This window comes from Cygnus olor, chromosome 4 (genome assembly GCF_009769625.2).
Source record: "Cygnus olor isolate bCygOlo1 chromosome 4, bCygOlo1.pri.v2, whole genome shotgun sequence".
Classification (NCBI taxonomy): domain Eukaryota; kingdom Metazoa; phylum Chordata; class Aves; order Anseriformes; family Anatidae; genus Cygnus; species Cygnus olor.
In genome coordinates, this window is record NC_049172.1 from 30,744,465 (window position 1) to 30,765,928 (window position 21,464).

At 36.7% G+C, this 21,464-nt stretch overlaps 1 protein-coding gene across 3 annotated transcripts in view; it reads right to left on the reverse strand.

Moving 5' to 3' along the window:
* GLRB (glycine receptor beta) overlaps window positions 1–21,464 on the reverse strand; it is a 49,788-nt gene that overhangs the window by 7,613 nt on the left and 20,711 nt on the right. For 2 of the 3 annotated variants that reach the window (XM_040556013.1, XM_040556014.1), the window contains exons 5-9: window positions 19,030–19,259; window positions 16,236–16,318; window positions 13,962–14,102; window positions 10,394–10,546; window positions 4,319–4,611 (exon numbers count right to left, since the gene is read on the reverse strand). In XM_040556013.1, the coding sequence (XP_040411947.1) occupies window positions 4,319–4,611; window positions 10,394–10,546; window positions 13,962–14,102; window positions 16,236–16,318; window positions 19,030–19,259 (900 nt within the window). The remainder of the gene's footprint in view (window positions 1–4,318; window positions 4,612–10,393; window positions 10,547–13,961; window positions 14,103–16,235; window positions 16,319–19,029; window positions 19,260–21,464) is intronic. The other variant, XM_040556015.1, reaches the window with a different exon arrangement.

Here is a 21,464-nt window from a genome sequence, read left to right on the forward strand (position 1 = left end):
CATGGTGCCAGAAGTGCTTTCAGCTAAGAATTTCCAGGGAGACACTGACAGGTTTTGTTACAGGGGACCTCTTCTCCTTACCTTCTATTACAAATGGCATCAAGCTTCTAATTTTTAGGATATAATGTAAAGTTTATTCCTTTACCCAATTTCTAGTCATAAATGTGGTTTTAGGTATGATCATGTCCTTTGTTTTGGCTCTTTTTTCAATAATATGAAATATGCCAAGTGTCCAGACCAGATGCCATTTTAATCTTTCATAAATGGAGCGAGCACATGCAAACAAGCTGTTCCATGAGGACTGGAAGCAAGGAAGCCCAATGTCCCCCACTCGCTTCCCTGTGCTCCCTCAAATCCCCCCCATGCCTGGGACCTTCCCACCCCAACACCCCTGCTGCACCTTAAATACCAACCCCTTCCCCAGTGAGAGGCAGCAAGAGTGTGACTTGCAGCTTGGGCAACTCCAGCAACCCCTGGCCTTGGGATCAGGTGAATTTTGAAGTGAAATAAAGCAATTTCTCTTTTTAAACTTGATTCCCCTCTAATTAAACTTATGACTATGTAACAGTATTTCTTAGTTAGTATCTCATAATAAATAAGTGCTTCATTTAGGCTGGAGAAGCATTTGTAAATGGAATTATTCATGCTTTCTGTTTTCCACAACTTGGAGTCTTGTGCTTTTAGGTTTTTCCTGTTGGCTTTACCTTTGAGCCCCATCTGGTCTATCCATTGCTTCAAGTCCAGCTACAGTGAAATTTCCAGCTATGCCCTTTTTCACTTTTTCCTTAGTATCACCTTCTGGGTTTCATGACATAGTGCATTTGGATTTCCATATTCCTCTTGTGAGGAAAGAATTAGAACATCCTTAAACATTTCTGAAGGATGCACATTCATTTCAGGGATGCAGTTCCAAGTTGTCCTTTAGGAGAATGTATTGGTTCACCTACATCTTTCCAGATATTTATCACAGTATGTGCTCTCTCCTCACACAAAGTCCTACACAACCCTGATGAGAAACAGCAATTGAAGATCTGTGACGGCACTCTGGCTTTCCTATTCTTTATGCCTTTCAACATACAGCTTTTTCCATTACCTGCTTCTTTAACATTTCCCTCCCTTGCATATTTGCCATATGACAAATGCATTCTTTACTTGATGGTCGCTAGCTCTCTATGGGAGCCAGCCAAATGTTGTGGGGCAGGCCTAGTTTTGGATTAGGAGTCAGAGCTAATGAAAGATTTACACCTGTTCTGATTTAGGAGTGTAGTACAGGCTTCTCCAGGGTTAAGAACTTTCAAGTACTCCTAAGGGGTAGCTAGGTCAGAGAAGGAGCTTTCAGCTAGGTATATTTATAGTGTTCAAATAAATAGAACATAGTGCATCTGTAGATGCATGTAAGCATCTAAAGTCATGTTTACCGATTTAAATGTATCATTCTCTTGAAAGTTGCTAAATACCTGCTCCTGGAGCTGTTCAACACCTCTAGAAGTCATACGGCTTATTTATAACATCCAAGTATAGATTCAGTGATCCAAACATGTAACTTTGAGAAGTTAATTTTATCTTTGTCTTACTGAAATAAAATGTACTGGTCCGGTGGAGTGTTTCAGTTACAGGGTAAATGCTCTATATGTGGTTCTGAGCCATTTAGCCTACTCGGACATATGCCAAATTGTTGGTATATGAGCAAATCCATGACAGTCAGAAGAAGTATATTAGTGTATTTTCAGTGTATACCTGAGAACAATTTCTACCTGAATTATCTCCATATCAGCTATACCTGCCTTTGATTCATGTTCTCTTCCATGTTGCTGTGATGTACAGAGTAATATAACCTGTTGATCTTCATTTCTTATCTTCTTCAGAAAAATTTTGTTCTTCTAACCAAAAGGAAGCACTTCAGGAACAATATACTGCAGCCACTCTGCCTGTCAGTCATTCTGCTCCCCAGTCCTCAGATTGTCATTCACTTCTCATGTATCTCACACTTTAAAAACATCACTTTTCTTTGGAACTGAACTCTGGCTTATTAAGTTATCACAAGATGAATACAACTTTCTTGGAATTTTTCTATAATATAAAGCAATCCCTGTTCACATAGTTATGGAAATTGAATACCCTTCTTCTTTGCCTCCATTGACTTCCAAACGACTTGAGCAGGCAGTCCCTGCCCTGCTGTTCCTTTGGAGCTTCCACCAACTCTCAGCTCAGCTAGACTGTCATTGTCCCAACCTCCCAACCTGTGTCCTCTCCAGAATGCACTAGCATCATGGTCGTATAACATCCTGGCCCCACACAATTCATCAGTCAGGGCCCATCTTTCCTCTCAGCCTGGTGATCTTCCCAGCAAGTCCCAGCTCATATCACCCTTCCACAAGTAGGCTGTATTTCAAAGCAGGTGACTGGACACAAGCAATCACTGGCTGTAAGAGAAGGAGACCACTGAACCACATGGCCAGGTTTTATATCATTGGGTACTTATTTCCGAAATGCCTCAACAAACAAATGTTTTATATCTGCGTAAAGATCATCAGAAGCTACACAAGCTCAGGACTCCTTACAAATCCAACACAGATTACTGTTGCGGACACTACAGATATTTGAATGCTAAAGGTCTCTGATAACAAATAGGGAGCACACTGAAAAGCGCAGGACAAATATGACATGTTGGACCTGACACTGCAAGATCTCAGAGGGCAGACTAAGGTTTGAATCCTAAAAGCCTTCTGCCTGCTGTTAGACACCACTCATGAGGAATGTTACCAAATTTTTGTGGGTAATGACTCCCCTTCCTCTGAGCCTTGAAATACACTGTACAACCAAGCTCATCTTCTTGGAAAAAATATTAAAAGATGAGAGGATAGCAAAGATGGCAAAAGTTATCATTTTATACTCTGTGTCTATGACAATGGTAAGCACCCTGTGCACCCACTAAGGTGCACACACTGAGGAGAGTCAGCAGTTTAGCAATATGCTTTTGTTCATATTATCAAAAGTCAAATTATCAAAAAAAAATCAATTATCAAAAAAGTTTTTTATTAATCTTGTCATTGATTAAGCTTTACACTTGCACTTGTTAAATACTCCAAATAGGAATAAATAGATTTTATGCTGCTCTGCTGGACTGTTGCAACTATTTTGTCACAAGAAAGAGGTGAATTTGGGACCCACAAATTGTTAACCACAATTGTAACACATTCAGTTTAGTGGAAGCAAAACTGTGGCTAAGCCATCTTTCTACTCAGTTCCCATGTCGCCTGGGGTTAGGGAATTACTTGTGATTCAAGTCAAAGCAGACAGTGGGTTGTTCTAAGCTGAGCCTGGTTGCCTGCCAAAACAGTTCCCAGGAGGCTCTATCAGATGAGAATTACGGTAGTCAAGTGCTCTGTGCTATCAGCAACTCCTCTGAATTGGGGGTAATTAGTCATGGGGCAATGCCAGCTTTATACTAGGGCTGGGTTTCTGCCATCCTGGCATAAATGACTCCTTCCTTAAAGAAGCTTTAAACTAATATGGTATGCTACCGATATTATCATTTGGATCTGGCCAAATAGCTTTATTTTACACATCTAAATTGTTGAGCCATTGAAAACTATAAGCCAAATTCATACTCCGCATATTTTAGCACAATGTATTTTCTTCCATAGAATAAATATCAACTAAATATTACTCAGGACTGGGGGCAGCTGGCCTGGAATGTCTAGTAACTCTTGGGGCATATGGAAAACTTTGGCCTGAGCTAAGATGTACATCTAATCTTCATCCACAGAATGAGCTCTGACCGATTTACTCTATCTGGCAACACAAGAAATGCAGGAACTGTTTGACAGACAAACAGATCGTCTTTTATTTACAAATGTCAAGACTTCTGAATCCCTGGCTATAGAGATTCTTCACATGCAATGTGGTGCAGCTGTGGCTGCTCCAAGGAAAGCAATGAGATGGGTGTTATTTGAGTACGCTCTCAACAAATACTGACTGAAAGTCCTGTCCTCTGAATAGTTACAGTTTGACAGCTGCTATTTATTATTAAAAGAAAAATAGCAACTGTAAAGCTGCTTGCTGCTTTATTTACCTTAAGCTCAGCAACAACCATGGTACTAAGATATTAAAAGATAAATTTTTCATTTAGACATTTGACCCCAAATCACTAGGGACCAATTGGCAGGGTGGATAGCCATTAGTTACCAGTATGTTCTTAGTGTCTTGGCCACTTCTAAGATGAAGCACCATCCAAAGCTATTACAGCAGTGTATTTTTGGAACTACGTTAATAGAGGATAATGCTGATTTTCCGTATGCAGCTTGACAGCTCTTACCTGTAAAGTGCTGATGTGGACAGGAGTCCCCGTGCCGTTCACAGTGTTCTTTTTGGCAGCGTTTCCACCTTTCCCTTCAGCTTGCTCTGCCTTGGCAATCTTGGCTTTTTCAGCTTCAATTCTTTTGGGATTGTTTAGCATTACCTGAACCACCGCATACTCAACCAGTGATGCAAACCCAAAGAGAAGGCAAACAATCAGCCAGACATCTAAGGCCTTCACATAAGACACTTTGGGAAGTTCAGCAGCAAGAGTAGTACATTCAGATGCCAAGCTGAGCACTGAGAAAATACCTACAAAAGAAAAAAGGAAGATAACAATTAAAGTGAACTTTCCCTAACGACACCTGCCTGTGCTCTTCCTCTGAACCAGACAACACTGAATGATGAATCGTAACAGCAAATGGGACTTGACAAAGCGGTAGGCATATTTTGCAACAGGTATACAAAATGCACATGCCTTCAGTTAATGAATAAGTTAAACTGAATACTTATGTAGGGTATTGTGGTTAATGATGAATTATTAATACTGAGTACCTTCATTTTATAAATGGAGAAACAAATGAAGCTAAACTGGCTGCTGTGGTTCTCCTGCCCCACACAACTGCATCACACAACTGGGAAATGGGCTTTCCAGAGACTTATCTTACCATGCTCATCTAATTTTGAGAAGGTGGAAGTGAAATATATGGTATTTAAATCAAAAGATTCCAAGTCCTTTAACTTAGACTTGAACAGCTGCTGTTGTCCCAGAAATCTGAACTGTGCTTCAGCAGGAGCCATCCTCTGAATGACCTGTTCACAAGTATAATATTTAACCTCAAGATGAAAGGGAATGTATCAGTGCATTAAAAAGTCTGTGTTCACAATTCACCACAAAGATGAAAACACTGAGGTGACTGAAGGTCTATGAACACTCCTTGTTTGAGCTTCCGGTATCCAGAGAAAGCTTTCTAGATAAAGAGCTTTTGAGGAAGCCCTTATCATAAAAAAGTACATCTGCAAAGGCTGTTGAAAGGTCACACTCATCGTCAGTCTAGGTTTCAATAAGCACTGCTCTTTACAAGGCTTCCAAACATCACCATTAACACAGGGCTCACATCACAAGAGACAAAATGCAAGTCTGATCTCATAGATTCCCCACAGGCACCTCTGAAATGGGAATAGTAGCATGAACAGGTAGCTACCTTTTGAAAAAGCTAACCTTAGAAATGGTTATCACATGGGGAAAACTTATTTCGACCTCCCATCTAAGAAGTTCCCATTTTGTTTTTGTGAATGTTCATGATAAAAATCACCTTCAATTATAAGTGGGTAGCTTCATGAAATGTAATCAACAACTACAGAAAATGTTGGCCATAAGGAGATATTCACTTAGCCATAACTATGTTTCCTACAAGGGTTACATGTGCTATCCTAAGCATTAAAAAAATTGTATTTCATAGAGATATCATTTTCTTCAGATCCATTTAAAGTAAACGAGGATGTGAGAATGTTAATAAAGATGAAAGTGTCTGAATTGGCCTATGAAAGTATTAAATTCTAGTTGATCATAAATAACAAGCATTCTTTTGCTACTGTCCCAATTTAGATTTTAATAAGATTGATAACATATTTTATTTGGTATTAATATCAGATGGGAAACTTATTAGCTGCTAAGCCACTGAAGAGGAAATATAAAGAAATGACCACAGTCATATGATTTTAAAATACAAAATCTTATGGTGTTTTATTTAGAAATGTGTTTTATCAACATATCACTGCAAAGTGGGTTGTTTTTTTTTTTTGGTCATTGTGATCATAGAGAATGGCCAGATGTTCTATGTTGGATCAGAATGACATGGCAAATAGTGTCCACTCTGGCTTATTTTCAAACTACTATATCTGATGCATTCAAGTACAAACATGCCCAGAAGTATAGAGAGTGAGCAAAGAATAGTCCCCATTTTTCTGTCTTCAGTGACCAACACCAACTGTTTTTCGCTGAGCACTAATTATGGATCGTTATGAACTGCAACAGTAAGTGAAAGTAAGGCTGTACTGTCTTTTAGCACAAAAAGGACATCTCTGCCTATGCCTGTATCTTTTTGCTGCTACCTTCCACTTGTTTGGGTTACTAGGATGAAAACTTCATTCTCAGGGTCAGAGAAACCACAGAAAGCCTTCTGGGTTTCAAGGGAACTGTAAAGTAAGATAGAAATATTCCATCAAGCAGCCATCTGCTGCCAGATCAGAGCGGCCAGGCCTCAGAGACCCTATAATGGAGCTGCAAGTTGCACCTCTGATAGCAGCTGTACGAGGTACCTACCAAACACAATTCAAAGCCTAAGGCTCCAGCATGGGTGAGGAGAATGAATAAACAAACTGCAAGATTAAATATTAAAAAAAAAAGGGGGGGGAGGGGGGGAGGGATAAACCCCCTTTTCTTCTTTGGAAGCACTAAGGGGAAGGGACGTTAGCTCTTTCATCCAGACTTCTAATGTAAAGAGAATTCCTTTCTTGGAAATATGTCTACAATTTTCTTCCTAATGGGGTATCTCTCTCAATGGTAAAGTGCATCTGTTTGGTAGGATTGCACAGAGGCAAAAACTGCATCCTCCCTCTTTCTTTCAGTAGGCCACCTACACCCAGCCTTCAATGATCTCCTCGCACACAGCCAAATCATTTAAGGTTACAGGCTTGTTTACAGGTAAGTTTACTAGATGAGACAAGCTGCCAACATGCAATTTGTGGTTCACTGATGTGAGAAAGACTGCATTAAACACCTAATAACCAAATTATCCACTCAAAGAATTTTCTTCTTCATCCCTATCGCAAAAGTTAGTTAGCTCACAGCTGAAAACATGATTGTGCAGAGTGACTATGTAAAAAAATTCTACCAATGGTTACATATGCATAGTATCACAAAGTGCCAATCCAGCAAAGCACTTCAGCACATGCTGCCAGATAAATAAATCTCCCTTTTTTGAATCCATCAAATTTAACTGGCCTCAGCACTATCTCCTGGCAGTGAATTCCACAGGTTAATTACATGCTGTATAAAATAGCATTTTCTGTTTTATATTACTGCTTTAAAATAGTTCTGGCTCCATCTCACTAATGTTATTGGAAAATATAACATTCTGCCCTTCTTTCCTTATAATTTGGTATCTGTAATACATTCTCTTCTCTCATTAAAGTTGGTAAACTAAAAGCCATAAGCTTGCCAACCCTTCTTCATACTACAGTTTCCAAATGTATGGTCAGGTCTTTCCTTTGAGGCCCTATATTTACAACAGTTTTATAAAATGAAATGAGTTGAACTGAAATAGCACTGAGGGGAAGCCTGTGGAGGGCATGTCTGGCTGTCCTCTGTACGTGGGGCATATATATCACTGATCACTAACTCCAAGCGTTTAGTTACTCTGTTGTATCCCCAAGTGCCTGGTCACAGGAGGTACTGTGTGGCGTGTGGTTGCTTACAGCCTGTGCTAATGCTCCATTCTTTCAGGCCACTGTGGCTGGATGGACATCTGAAGTCCCTCAGATGCCTATAGCTTCAGGGAAGACTTTATTCCCTTTGGGGATCACAAGGCAATGAAGGAAAGAGAGCAGTTTTTTAAACAGATACTGGCATGCTTTCCACTTTTAAAGAACTGGAGAGTCCTCTGTAGGGATCTTTAAAAGCTGAGACACCAGCATGTAATTAGAAAGACGAACTCAGTGATGTCAGCCTTGTCAACCAAATGATCTAATTGAATGCAATGCTATGGGTAGAAAAAGGGCTTGCAACTTACTTAGCTCCTAGATGGACACACCTTTTTCTTCAAATAAAACCACACCCTTTTCCCAGAACAGTAACCAAACTGCAAAATCATATTGAGGTTTCTTTTTTTGAGAAGTATCTTGCATTCCTAAATCATCTGGAAACTTCTGAGATGAGACCTTTTACTAACTACTAAAAGTGTAATGACTATTAGTAACACTTTCTTAGGAGTAGATAACATTCACTGGAAATGATTCACTTCACAGAAATGTTTATCTTGTTTGATTTCAAAGTCAACTTTCTTCCAAGAATGTAGCTAGAAGAGTTAGATTGTTGCCCTCTCTCAAACTGGAGAAACATAAATCTTACCCCAGTGAGGGTGCTACCAACTTGCACTGCTAAGCACTGATGTATGACTAAAGAATGGTCAGATTTAGCGTTGTTGCTTCTCTGGGGATGCAGGAAAAGTCACATAACCAAGCCAATGGTAAATATATTTGAAAATGCATTATTTCAGAAAAGGTAATATATAAAAGGAGCCAATAAACACTTATAATAAATAAAAAGAGAGAAACACAAATAAATAAGCATGCATGTGTAGTCATAAAAACTTCAATGCTATACAAATCAGCACCATGCCTCTTATAAATGTAATATATCATTGATAAACCTGACTGGTCAGCTATTTAAAGTTCAGGATTACAAAAGCAGAAATACACTTCAGATTTTGATCATATTAGAGATCACTACATGAAAAATATTTTCCGTTCTTGTTTCTATCTTTTTAATTTAAAGCATGGTATATTTGCCTCAGACTGCTTTTTTCTTAAAATGCCTTATGTTTCACCTTGTGGAATGCATCCTTGCTACTTTTCAAAGTAAAAGATTGTATTTGTTTCTTGCTATCAACTAATATAGATTGTGAGTCCTCCCCGATTATTAATTATTATTAATATTTTCAGATCAAGAAAAATATTTTTTGTATTTTGAAATAGTCCTCTGAAAAAGAGATACCTATAAAAAATTGTAATGAAAAGATGTTTTTGTAAAAAGAAAGAGAAAGGCAGCCAACCATGGCAGAGAAGCCAAAAGCAGTACTCCAGTCATGGTTCTCCAGATTTTGTGCGGCTCTTGGTTTATTTTGGTTGTCATATCACTGGAGAAGGAAGAGGCATGGCAGATGACCTGAGCAGTGGCGCTCAGACCTGGGCATTATGTTTTCAACTTAACAAAACTAGGCAGGAACCCTTCCCACTCCCCAGTGGTTTCAGCTCCCCACTACTGCAAGACTCTGCTGATCACAGACTGGGACGGTGATGGGGTAGGTCCCAACCCTAAAGGCATATCGTCACACATTTTTGCACGTGAGGCTGCACAGGACTCAGGTCCTGTGGGGATGTGCAGGTTAACGTGTGGGTGAGAGGCTTCTGAGGAAGGCCAGGGACTGGAGGGATGCTTCAACTGCACGCCTAGCACCTGGGAAATAGTTACAGTGAATCTCCTGGGAACATGAAGAAGATTTGGAAAATAAGGAGTATGGACTTGTGGAGGTGGGAATGTCAGGGAAAGAGGGGGACAAGGAGGTCAGGGCATGGGGAAGGAGCTGTCATGACATGGGAAAAGGATTACAAATAGAAATGTCAGGATGCAAAAGCCTGGCTCTACATGTAACCAAGTTCCTGGGGACTGCAGGCTGGGCCACCCCCAAGATGAAGTCCCATGTAAAATCTAATTAGTTAAGATAATATTGTTTTGATTAACTCTATGTCCTACAATCTCGTAATATATGAAGGGCCTGCCTACTGTGCTGTGCTGCACAGCATGAAAGCAAGAGGCTGAAGTGCCTCATGAACTGAATCTCTAATGAAATAAAACCCATCAGGTAACAACTGTGCTAATTCTCTTCCAAACATCATTACATCATTCCGTTTCTATTAATCTTCAGAAAACCTGCTGCAAGAGGTAGTTATTTAGAGCCTTAATCATCATCCTGCTTTCCTACTTCCAGCATTTTTTAAATGCTCAAATTCCTATAAACTGCAAAGTGACACAGTGTCTACAGCATCACCCACACATGGATAAGATCAGATTTGTCCAGGTATCGAGAAGCATAGAGTGTCCTCATCACGTAAGTGCTGGAACCATTATCAAGCAAAGTTTCAATGTGGAGGTGGATTTTACAGGACTAGGAATGAGAAGGCTTCAGTGAAAATGATGAGCGAATAATGGAAGTGAAGTTGCTTTCTGTGTTCAGTGTCATGTTTTCAAAGCAACTGAGAATGGCTCAATGGTGCTAAGTGGACTGTGACAGTATGTGTGAATGCAGGTTACCCAGTGGGACTCTTGCAGCACTTGCATCAGGATTGATCCAAAATGATAGCCAGGACAGAACAACAATTAGCAGTGTAGGAGCATAAACACCCATCATGTAAAATCCAACTTGTCTTCTTAAAGTGAAGATTACTTCTACACAAGTGTAATAACCTTTAAAGAAATAAATGCATATTAAAGTTTAATATGCTTTGCAGCTCAACCTCTTCCGATTAGTATCTTCTAGGCCTTTTCTACTTATCCTAGGAGTAAAGGTTCACTGATTCGATTTTTTTTTTTTTATAAAGTCAAGAAGTTCAATTTGAAAAGCATTCAAAGTACAGATCAATGTAACCTACAAATGTGATTTGGCATGTCATACTCTCTGTAATCTATAAGGCACTCTCTGTCTTTTCACAGCACAGAAGTAAACAGCAGCTACAGCTTCATCTTGATGCTGGCTTAAGCTCACCTGAAAATCCTACTTAGCATTAATTTGTGAAGAACAAGGAATTAAAAAAAAAAAAAAGTTAGTTTAGAAAGGTTAGAATGGAAAGAGGTGATCTGAATATGATTCTAAGCAGAGATTCCCCCAGTACTGAAAGCTGGTATAGGTAACTTCTAAAATTGGTACAGACTTTTTACAAAAGGCTCTAAAAACACTGAATTTTGAAAGCGAGGAATATTGCCTCAAAGCTTCTAAAATGAGGAACTAAAGCACATAAGCATTTCAGAAAATGTCTAATAACATGAATTCAATAACAAGTAAAGCCACAGATAGTAGGGATTTGCTGGAGACAACAAAAGGATTGGGAAGTTTGATAACCAGAAAAGCAGTTCTGTTTCTATTTTCACTCATTTAGCAGAACTGGCATTTTTATGTTAATATTAGCACAATAACATTGCAGAAACATCATAAACTATTGTATCACAAAGAAAAGGCACTTCTATGTTACATTACAACAATATGAAAACCCAAGTCAGTATATATCTGTAAATAAAAAGTTTGTGCACACCTAATTTAAAATGTAGAATCTGTCAAGAATATATTTATTTACCTTCTATCTTTTATCAACTAAGTATCCTCAAATGATAAGTCACCTTAAAATATTGTTAGAAACTGCAATCATTAAAAAACAAAATGATAAAACATTACGGAAATATACTCTTGCTGTCTTGAAGACACTATATGGTATTTTACAGTTCATTCTATCTTAGTCAATGATCTGTAGTCTGGCAAATTCTACCTGTATAATTTCTGAATAGTTTCTAGGTATTGGTTTGATTTACATTCAAATGGGATGACCTTTAAAATAGTTATTTCTTTGCTTTGTGCCAGAAATGCATTCTGCATGGCATTGCATCACCCTTCATTAGGCAGAGAATATCCATTGCCTTCACCATTCAGTTTCTGTGGACCTTTTTGGATCTGTCATACATTTTGGTAAACAAAGAATAGGCAATTTGCAAACTTAAATACTCAATTTATTGCCATAAAAAGTCACACCGAATTTGCTGACCCTCTTTCTACTTAGGCAGGTATTATAAAGTATCAGTTGACATAAATGGGTGGAAAAGATTAAGTTCTTTGCAGCTGGCAAGAATCTTCTGCATAAGCTGTAATTTTGAAAACTTGCTTGTACATGCAACACTGCCTCTTGATTACCTGATAAAATCCTTAACTGAGTTAATTTTAATTGTGTGTGCAAAAACTGCTCTTTGAAATGCCTTCAATATAAGAATTTAAAGTAAATCAAAGTTACTGAATCCTGAAAATAGCCGTTGAAATACTTCAGCTAACCAAAATGTTCAAATTGCATTAATGACATGTTAATTCCAGTCTTGATTATAAGATTAACATGGATAATCTCCAGTTTTAAACAAAAAGGATTAGCAACAAAAGAATTATGAAAACTTTCTTAAATGTAACGCTGTCATTCCACCAACTCTGATGGTTCTCTAATGTTCTTTCTTTAATGTTCAAATCACATGCACACACAACAATGTGACTATTGTGCTGAGCACTTTGTACAATGTCATTTTACCTTGTGACCACAAGGTGTTGAAACTTGAAAGGGCAATGCTAGTTTTCTTTCCAGTTTAACTGTAAAGTGTGCAGTGATTAATTCTTACATTTTTCTTTAAGGTACTAAAAATCCTAAAAATGCCTAAACTATCCAAAGATTTTTTAGATATTTAACTTCAGATTTAGGACAAAACATAAAATGATTATGCTAAATTCGACAACACAGTTACAAGATAGCAATGTGGAGTTAATATTTCCTTTTTCCCTCAAATAAAATGCAAGTCTCTTTGCATTGCATCCAATTTTCCCATGTTTATGAATATTATTTGGGAACCGGAAGATTGATCCATTTAATTTTCCATTATTTTGTAGCCCATTTTTTCAGTAAAATCATTATTTATTTAAGAATAAATTATTTTTCTCACTCCTAAGTAAACTTCTACCATTTCTAGACTTAGATTTGAATGCCAACAACTTCTAGTAATTGGTTATGCTTTCCCCAATGCAGCATTTTCCTGAGAAGGGATAATTTCATACTATTTATAAATGTAAATACCTGAGACACTGAATTGTGTAGTTAGTAGGCTAAAAACTCACTCATTTTGCAGTTAAAAAAATGAAATAAACTTTATCTTTTTCAAACTAAATTCCTTAACTCCAAGCCCTATGAATGTTACCTGAGATCTCTCAAGAACAACTGCAAGTAATAGACCCTCAACTGCAGCTGAATAGTCAGCAAGAAACTTGCAAAGATGCTTCAGCACCACAGCCATCTTTGTAGAGTTTTAATGGGAGACTTGTGCATATGATGCAACAGCACTGACTAAAATACATCCTGCTGACTTCAGGTATTATGGGAAGTCTTGTGTTTGCCACAGTATGTGAGCAGTTTAGATATAATTATAAGCAGGAATCAATCAAGGTAGAAAAGATTAATCATTAAAGCCAGAACACAGAAACCATTGTAGAAATTTGTACCTACTCTCAGAAAACAACCACAGGACTAAATAAATATAGATCAAATAGCTCTGTATTTAGACTGCAAACAGCTTTCTATAGTGACGCACTTTCAAGAACACTTAGAGAAAGGAAGAACCTGCAGGGGGAAGCTTTTGAAGTTATACTCTAATGCTATCCACTTTTTGAACAAAAGTTTGACCAGAAAACCAAAATTATCCTAATTTGCTGCATATCACATAATTCCACATGGAATGTCTATCAGAAAAGTTCGATATTACAAGCATAAAAAGGTATCAGGACTATAGAAACAAAATGGTGATGGAAAGATCAGAAAAGGTAAGCAAAACCAATACAAACATTTAATTTCATCTTTAACCTAGACATTTCTGTATTTGAATTTGTTTGCAGTAATTATTATATGTGATTGTTACTATGATATGAACTACTGGTAAGTTACAAGTAATCTATTTCCTCCCATAAAATGTAAGTCATGAACCCATGTTTATGGGTAATATCCATGTTTATGGGTATTAATCATTACCCATAAACAGTAATTGAAGGAAGCTTAAAGTTTTTACCAAGGAAATCACTTTGATTACCTACCTGTGCCTTTATAATACTTGGTACAGTTACCATATTCAATATCCTCCTTTTTAATATCAAACTGAGGCAGAGCAATTTTTTCTAACTGTACAGGATCTCCAGACTGCCAGATGAAACGTAAGTCATCAGTCGTGTAACCAACTACAAGAACAAAATGAAATAAAAAAGACCATCTTAATCAGTTTTCAGCATTAAAATCTAGCATGTATGTACCATTATTTCTTTCACTTTTTCTTTCTGCTTCCTGTTCAAAAAAATTAGACAAAACATGAAATAATATACAATGGAATTTTTATGTAGATCTAAATTAGTAGTTGACAGGTGGAGTATTATGTTATCAGCAATATTACACTGATTAAGAGGTGTTCATGACAGCGCTCACTGTCCAAACAAATAAAGCAATCCACAGCTTTGAAGTCTGCATATTCATTCACGCTCTACTTCAGCAAAGCATGAAAAATATACTGAATTTCAACAACACTCACAAGTCCTAGGAACTTGAACAAAATGTAACAATGCACCTAATTACTGTGATGAATCTTGGCTTTTGTGTAAAACAACTTTTCTGCTTAGTTGTTAACATTAAAGGCCCTGATTGATGAAAGCACTGACATTTAGGAAATGCATAACCAAGAATTTAAGTAGATGCATAACCCTACTGAAATGAAGGCCTCTTCATGATCTCCTGAATATGGACAGACCTCCACATACATTTGAGTGCCTAAACCATGCTTTATACAACACCACTAAGTGAGAGGCAGTGGAAGTTAGGCTTATAATATTCAAACAAAGTAGTATTAACTAAATATGCAGCCATAATCATGATTTTATATGTTGTTTTTCTGCTATCTTCTGTTTATTAAGGATTAACTGAATACAGAGATAGTGTGAGTTAAATGGGAACAGAGATGGGGAAATGTAAAAAAGACTAAGTTGGGATGTAGTGGTTCACAATTCAAAGACTCTGAGAAATGTTTAAGGAACCATTCTTGTTCTGGAGGCATTGGACAGATGTTTTTTATCTTTGAAAAATAGCTGTCATTTAAAAAGTTAAACTGTCCATAATCCAACTTCTCTAAGATCAACAATAATTTAATAAAATCAGATCTCGAAGCTCCGTGCTGAAAGTAATATAAAAAAAATTACTTGTTCTAATGTTTGATTCATACAATCAGTTTCACCTCTTTACAACATGCAGCAAATCAAAAACACACTAAGGTCTTTTATAATACAATTACTGGGTAGTGAAAATCTTGTCTATAGGGAATGTGTAGAATTGGTGATCATAACTGCAGATACAGTGAACTGTTTGGTAAAAACTGGCAGCCTCTTTTGTTTTGGAAATCTAACAACCAGGAAAAAATGTGATTTTAAAATATTTTAGTGGAATAAAACTGCCAATGGCTAACAGAGGAAGCAGGCCCACCGTTGGAACTCGAAGGGAGACTGTGGGTCATGGGTACAATTCTTACTTTAGACAATGAAGTAAAAAGATAGAAGAAAGTTTAGTGCATAAAGTCTTTCCAAATGAGCAGAAAATCCATTCCTCCTCCCAAATTTAAAAACTAACACAGCATGGAGAGAGAGAGTAAAGTTGTTTAAATAAAGTTGATTACAAAGATGACTAAGTTTGAACTAACTTCCATTGATATTACTAATTCTAGGTCAACCACAAGTTGATTTGAGTTTACTATAAGAGTTTACTTCAGCTAATGTATATAAATATCAGAGATGGGCAAAACACTAATACTATGGACACATTGCAATTCTAAGGGTAAATGCTAGCAATTAAAAACTAAATGGTAGAACTCTGATATCATTATTATTACCCTGGTCCCCACCAGGATGCCCTGCTCAGCTTTGATTAACCTTGGTGTTTCCCAGGAGATTCAAGTAATACTGTTCATCATCCATGCAAGGGGATAAATTGGACCCTTTCAATGTACACAGAAGCACGGGTTGTGTAAGTTAAAACTGTGTATTCTTTATTCCAAATGATTTGTGTTTCCATTTTATTAAATTTAGTGTATACATTTTTGTAATACTAATCAGTTGTCATAGTGTTTGATAGCAAAAGCTAAACAACAAGTGCATGGTGCCATAACCGCAAGAAACATTTTTATAGGAAAATATATGTTGGTAGGAATCAGTGAATGTTAATTTCAAGATTCATTATAAAACATTGACACAAACAATACCGAATTGATCATTTTGGTTTGATTCTCAGGCATGCCTAGAAGACAGCTGTTTTTATGCAGAAACTGATTTACATACAGCTTTCCAATTGCATCTTGCAGCGCTGTGTATCCATAGGAAACAAGGTCAAGTCCAAAGGGCATGACAGAGTAATAGACAATCTGAAAATACAGAAATGGAATTTAAAAACAGGGTGAGCTGCCGTGCAAGTAGCCGACTGCAAGAAGAAAAAACAAAACAAAACAAAACAAAACAAAACAAAAGAACACACCTTAGATGTTTGACTTTCAGCTTCTAAAATAGTAGAAAAAATGAACAAAAATTGTAAGTAGTAGTCTGCAATTTAAATGTCTCTACTAGAAATTTAAGTATCTCTAGTAGTCTGATAATACAATTTTATATAGAGTGTTAAACATATGGTATTTCACAAATTATAGGACTAATAATAGATGGCAGAAGACATAATTTTTAAGAATAAGCAAACCAAAGGTCCATACAGAACAGAAACCCATCTCCAGCAGTGGCTAGTGGCAAACTCCTGAGAAAGAATATGAGACTAGAGCAATCAGGAAATGACATTTCCCCAACAGCCTTCTTCAAGTTGTGCCTCAAGGACTTCCTAAACCAGAAGTGATGCTTCAGTATTTAAGAGAGCTCGACAGACTTTCGTCCTTCCAGAAGCTGCTTGCTTCCAATTGCTTTCTGGATTCCACGTACACTTTAATCATACATAGCATCCTGCAGCTAGGAACACACTATCCTGCACACTCTAAAGGTCTCCTTTCATCTGTCTTGACCCTGTCTCACAATTCTTTTACTCAAAAAAAAAAAAGGTGAATAATCAACATCCATCTACTCTTTCTGTGCTATTCGAGACCACTATACGACCACCTTTATTACTGTTTTTCCTGGTGTGAAAAGATCTGCTTTGATTAGCTGTTCTTTATAAAGGATGCTGTTCCATATCTTTCAACATCCTAGAAATCCCAGCACTTTCTCAGCTAGTACTGAGCAGTTAGCTGACATTGTCAGAGAACTAACCATTATTACCCAAAAATTTTTTTCCTGAGTGATAATCCTCAAAACCCACCAGTTTATATATAAAGTTAGAATATTTTTTCCCTACATGCATAATTTCTTAGTTATTTACATTGAATTTCATCTCTTACTTTGTTGCTTAGACATTAGATTTCTCTGTAATTCTCCCTGTTGTCTCTTTCCTTACTATTCTGCATAACTTGGCACCATCACAAGTGCTCACCAATTCACTGTTCACCTTTTTCCAAGTGATTTATGTGGAACAGCAAAACAGATTTTTCTGCGGGAGTCCACTACTTACTTTCCTCCATGTGAACACTGACTGTTTATTCCCACATTCAGTTTCCTAACTCCTCGTTATTTATGCAGGCAAGAACATTCTCTCACATGTATCTTGTCATTCATGTATTTTGATAACTGGAGATTCTTTCATTTATATATGATAATATTTCTGTAAACTAAAAAGTCAAGGCATAGCAATATAAATTTTTAAAAATGGTAATTTTAGTAGCATGCTACCAAACATAAGTATGCCAAAAAATTAATCTTACCTTCATCAGTATCATTTATGAACACACTGTATTACTAAAATCAACAGAACATTTGTAGAGCTAGACATTATTTTCAAACTATACTGAATTTGATTTTGGTATATGGAAGTTTAAGGAGAAATATTTTTCCATCAGAAACACTTCTATTAGTATTCACTGAGTATTTACAATCCACTAACCAAACACATTCACTGAAATAAACTCATTTATAAATAGCTCCAATTTGGAAAAACGTTTGAAATAAATTTCACCATTTCACTTAACTTTTGCTGTTTCAAATGGGAAATTATTTTTGTAGCTGAAAGTGATTTTCCATTTTTGAAATAGGGATTTCAACAGGCTTCCAAAACTGCAACATAAACAATTGAAATCAGAACCAGGACCTTTGGAGTGAGCCAAATGAAATGCTTCCGTTGCCCAATTTATTTCCTTTTCTGATTGCTGTCTGCAAAAGTCTTGAGATTGAGTTTTCTCAACCTTGGATTTGGAATGGGCAAAAAATCACACCAGACTCTTCCCACTTTCTTTCTTTTTTGTAGCCACTTCTGCTCTGGAAATAAAGAACTCATGCTACCATAATTTCAGATGTTCCCTCTAAGTGGTAAAAGTGAATTTGGGAAATCAATTCAATTTGTTGTTTTCAATGAATGACTGTTTTTATGGCATAGTGTACACTGACAAATAAAACCACAAAAAAGTATGCATTAATTGCAATTAAATTAAATATTTTTGGGCCCTCTGAAAAATCTATATCCACTAAGGCACAGACCTTAATAAGGATTATGTCCTAGTACTTTTACAAAACATTTATAATTCAAATGTTGTAATATCTGCCTTTCCTTATATCATCAGTAAGTAACCATCATTTTCATTAGTTGATGTAGAAATTCAAGTGGTGAGAAAATTACGTTGCTTTGCTGAAGGCTTTACTTCAGAGATCTCATCCATTTCATTATGCTTCCAGGAATCTTGGCAATTATCAACAGAGTTTAAATTTTGTTACTAATACTAGTTTACTGAGTGTGTGTTATTTTAACATGATAGATGAATGTACACACATTTCAAACTTTTAGCACTTGCTGTGCTATCAATTGACATGCTTTGAAATTCCATCTGGTTAATTTTCTTACATTTCATTTAGTGGATCATTATTTGAAAATTGCCATATATATTTAAATATTAGCTAAAAACTGTATTGTGTTACTAATCTAACAGTGTATGTATCCCATAGAAAGCCATCAATTCACTTAAAAAAAAACAGTAAAAATATTTCAATAAAATACCTCATGCTGACTAGTACATCTCCATCCCGAAATATAAAGAGAAGGATATTTTCTTGAGTGACATCATGGAAGTTAGCATTTTTTTCATTTGCAAAGAACAAGTCTGGCTTCCAAAGACACTTAAACATCGTTGGGTCCACTGTCAGTGTGTCTGAACCCCTCCAATCATTGGGCAGTTTGAGTCTAGGGTCATTCCACTTCTGTCTTAAAAAAATGTTGACTCTATAATCCTGATGAGAAGAATACATAAGTATTAGAGCAGCCAAAAGTCTACCCCCCAAAAAAAAAACACATGAAGAAAGAAGACCATTATATCAGATTCACTAAAGAAAAACAATTTATGCCCTGATTTGTCTATCACATAGATAGTAATCACTATTCAAGCAGCATTAATAAGTGTCAATTTTAATGGAATTTACTACAAAAAGGTAGATTATGTCTTATGCTTTGAATACAATATTTTTTATTATTATTATTTTTTAAAAAAGGACCAAGTTGTCCACCCAGGATGCTTTTTGCATCCCCTCTGATAGTAGCCCAGTTACACAGGCATATAAATAAAAGCAGGCAGCAATGCAGAGGGAGCCATAGCTTGACTACACTGAATTACTGCAGCTGCAGGCACAGCATCACTTCTATTAACACATCTTGTAAGTGTAAATTCCAGTTTATTCTACAGTCAGTTAAGTGACACACTGATGGCAATGTGCCAATCTATAAAAGCAGAAAACCAACCAGGTAGATAGCAGATTTTAAACTACACACAGAGAATACATCCTCGGGACCTGTAATATTGATTTGGGGCTATTTTTGTAGGAAAACTGATGACAGCATGCAGCTAAGTCCTTAGGTAGCATGTAAGGAAAGCAGGTGCAGAAAAGGTCTCAAAAATCAAGACAAAATCAAGATTTTATATAGAGGAAATTTTCCTCTGAATTCAACAGGAGTTTTACTCAAGTATGGACAGTAGTAGAGCCATGTTCAATGAAAACCAAATTTTGCCTTTGGGAACTGGAGTAGCATGTGTCTCAGGGCAAAACGATACCCACATGCGTTCTGTCCTCAGTGAAAGCTGTGTGCATCCAAAGGAAAAATCTGACCCAGTATGTCAGTTATGATTTTTCAGTCTTACATGTAAGTCTTTTTGTTTTTCGCATTTACATTTAAGCCAATGCTTCTTGTTTATGTAAATGTAAACTAGGCAGATCACATACAAAAAAATAAATAAAAATAAAGGTATTGTTAAACAAAGTAAGACAAAAATAAAATTCTATATTTAAGGTAACTCTATCTCTGGTCTTCCTATTCATATTCTATGGTGTGTTTTGTTTATTTTTTTATAATTATCTATTAGGCACTAAGCAACCTGAGACATGGACTGCTACTGTTTTACAATTATAACAAAACGCCAGGTATCTGTGAAGGTTCTTGACATATTTTTGATTTATCAATGTATTCAACATGGCAAACTAATTTTATAAAGGCATGCTGTACAAGTTAGTGTCTTAACACATTTTAGTGTTGATACAGTGTAAGTTCTCTTCTATAGTACTTATTATAATGCATATATTTACAGTCCAAAGCAAGTGCCACATTTACAGACTCATGCTCGCTCCAACAGGAAGGAGTTCATTTGGTTAAGACCTCATGTAGAATAGTTTACCCTACTGATTTATCCTGTTAATTGGAACACAGGGCCCACCTTCCCATGTCCAGTTCACCAGTCAGATCAGCCCAGGTATTTCTTTACTACACTACTATACTAAGCTGTGTAATGTGTTTTCCCACTGCATTGTAATGAGAATCAAAGGACCAAGACTTAAGCATACAGATCTAAGGCAACATTTATTAACATGCATAGTTCTGAGAGAAATGTTACTCTTTAGCAGTCTGTTTTTGAAACGAAAATATATGTAGTCTGATTTTTCTTTATACAAAGGCCGATATCATCCTGTCAAACTAAAGAAGCAGTATAAAATAACGGATGATATAAAGTGACTTAGTACTGGAAGGCTTTCATAGAGAAACTTCAGAATATGAGGGAATTCAGCTCATTATCTCAGAGTGCATCTTTTCAATTATATACAGATAATCAAAAAATTAGTTTGTTTCTGAAGTTCCCATTCCAGATGGACTTCTTGTCTCTGTGAAAACAATTATTTTCAAACATATGAGATAATACTACATACCGGTCACATTCATAAGCATAATATGAAAATCGATTTTCCCATAAACAAGTGCATTACCATCATTTAAAAGAAAATAAAAAACATTCTCACAGCCACAGGCAAATGATAAGCACTATCCAACACTTGCCTTCAGCTTACACATTGTGGTGGTTTTACCCTGCTGGGCATCTGAGCTCCACTGCAATCGCTCTCTCACTCCCCCTCCTCAAAGGGAAAGGGGGACAAAATATGATGGAAAGGGGTCAA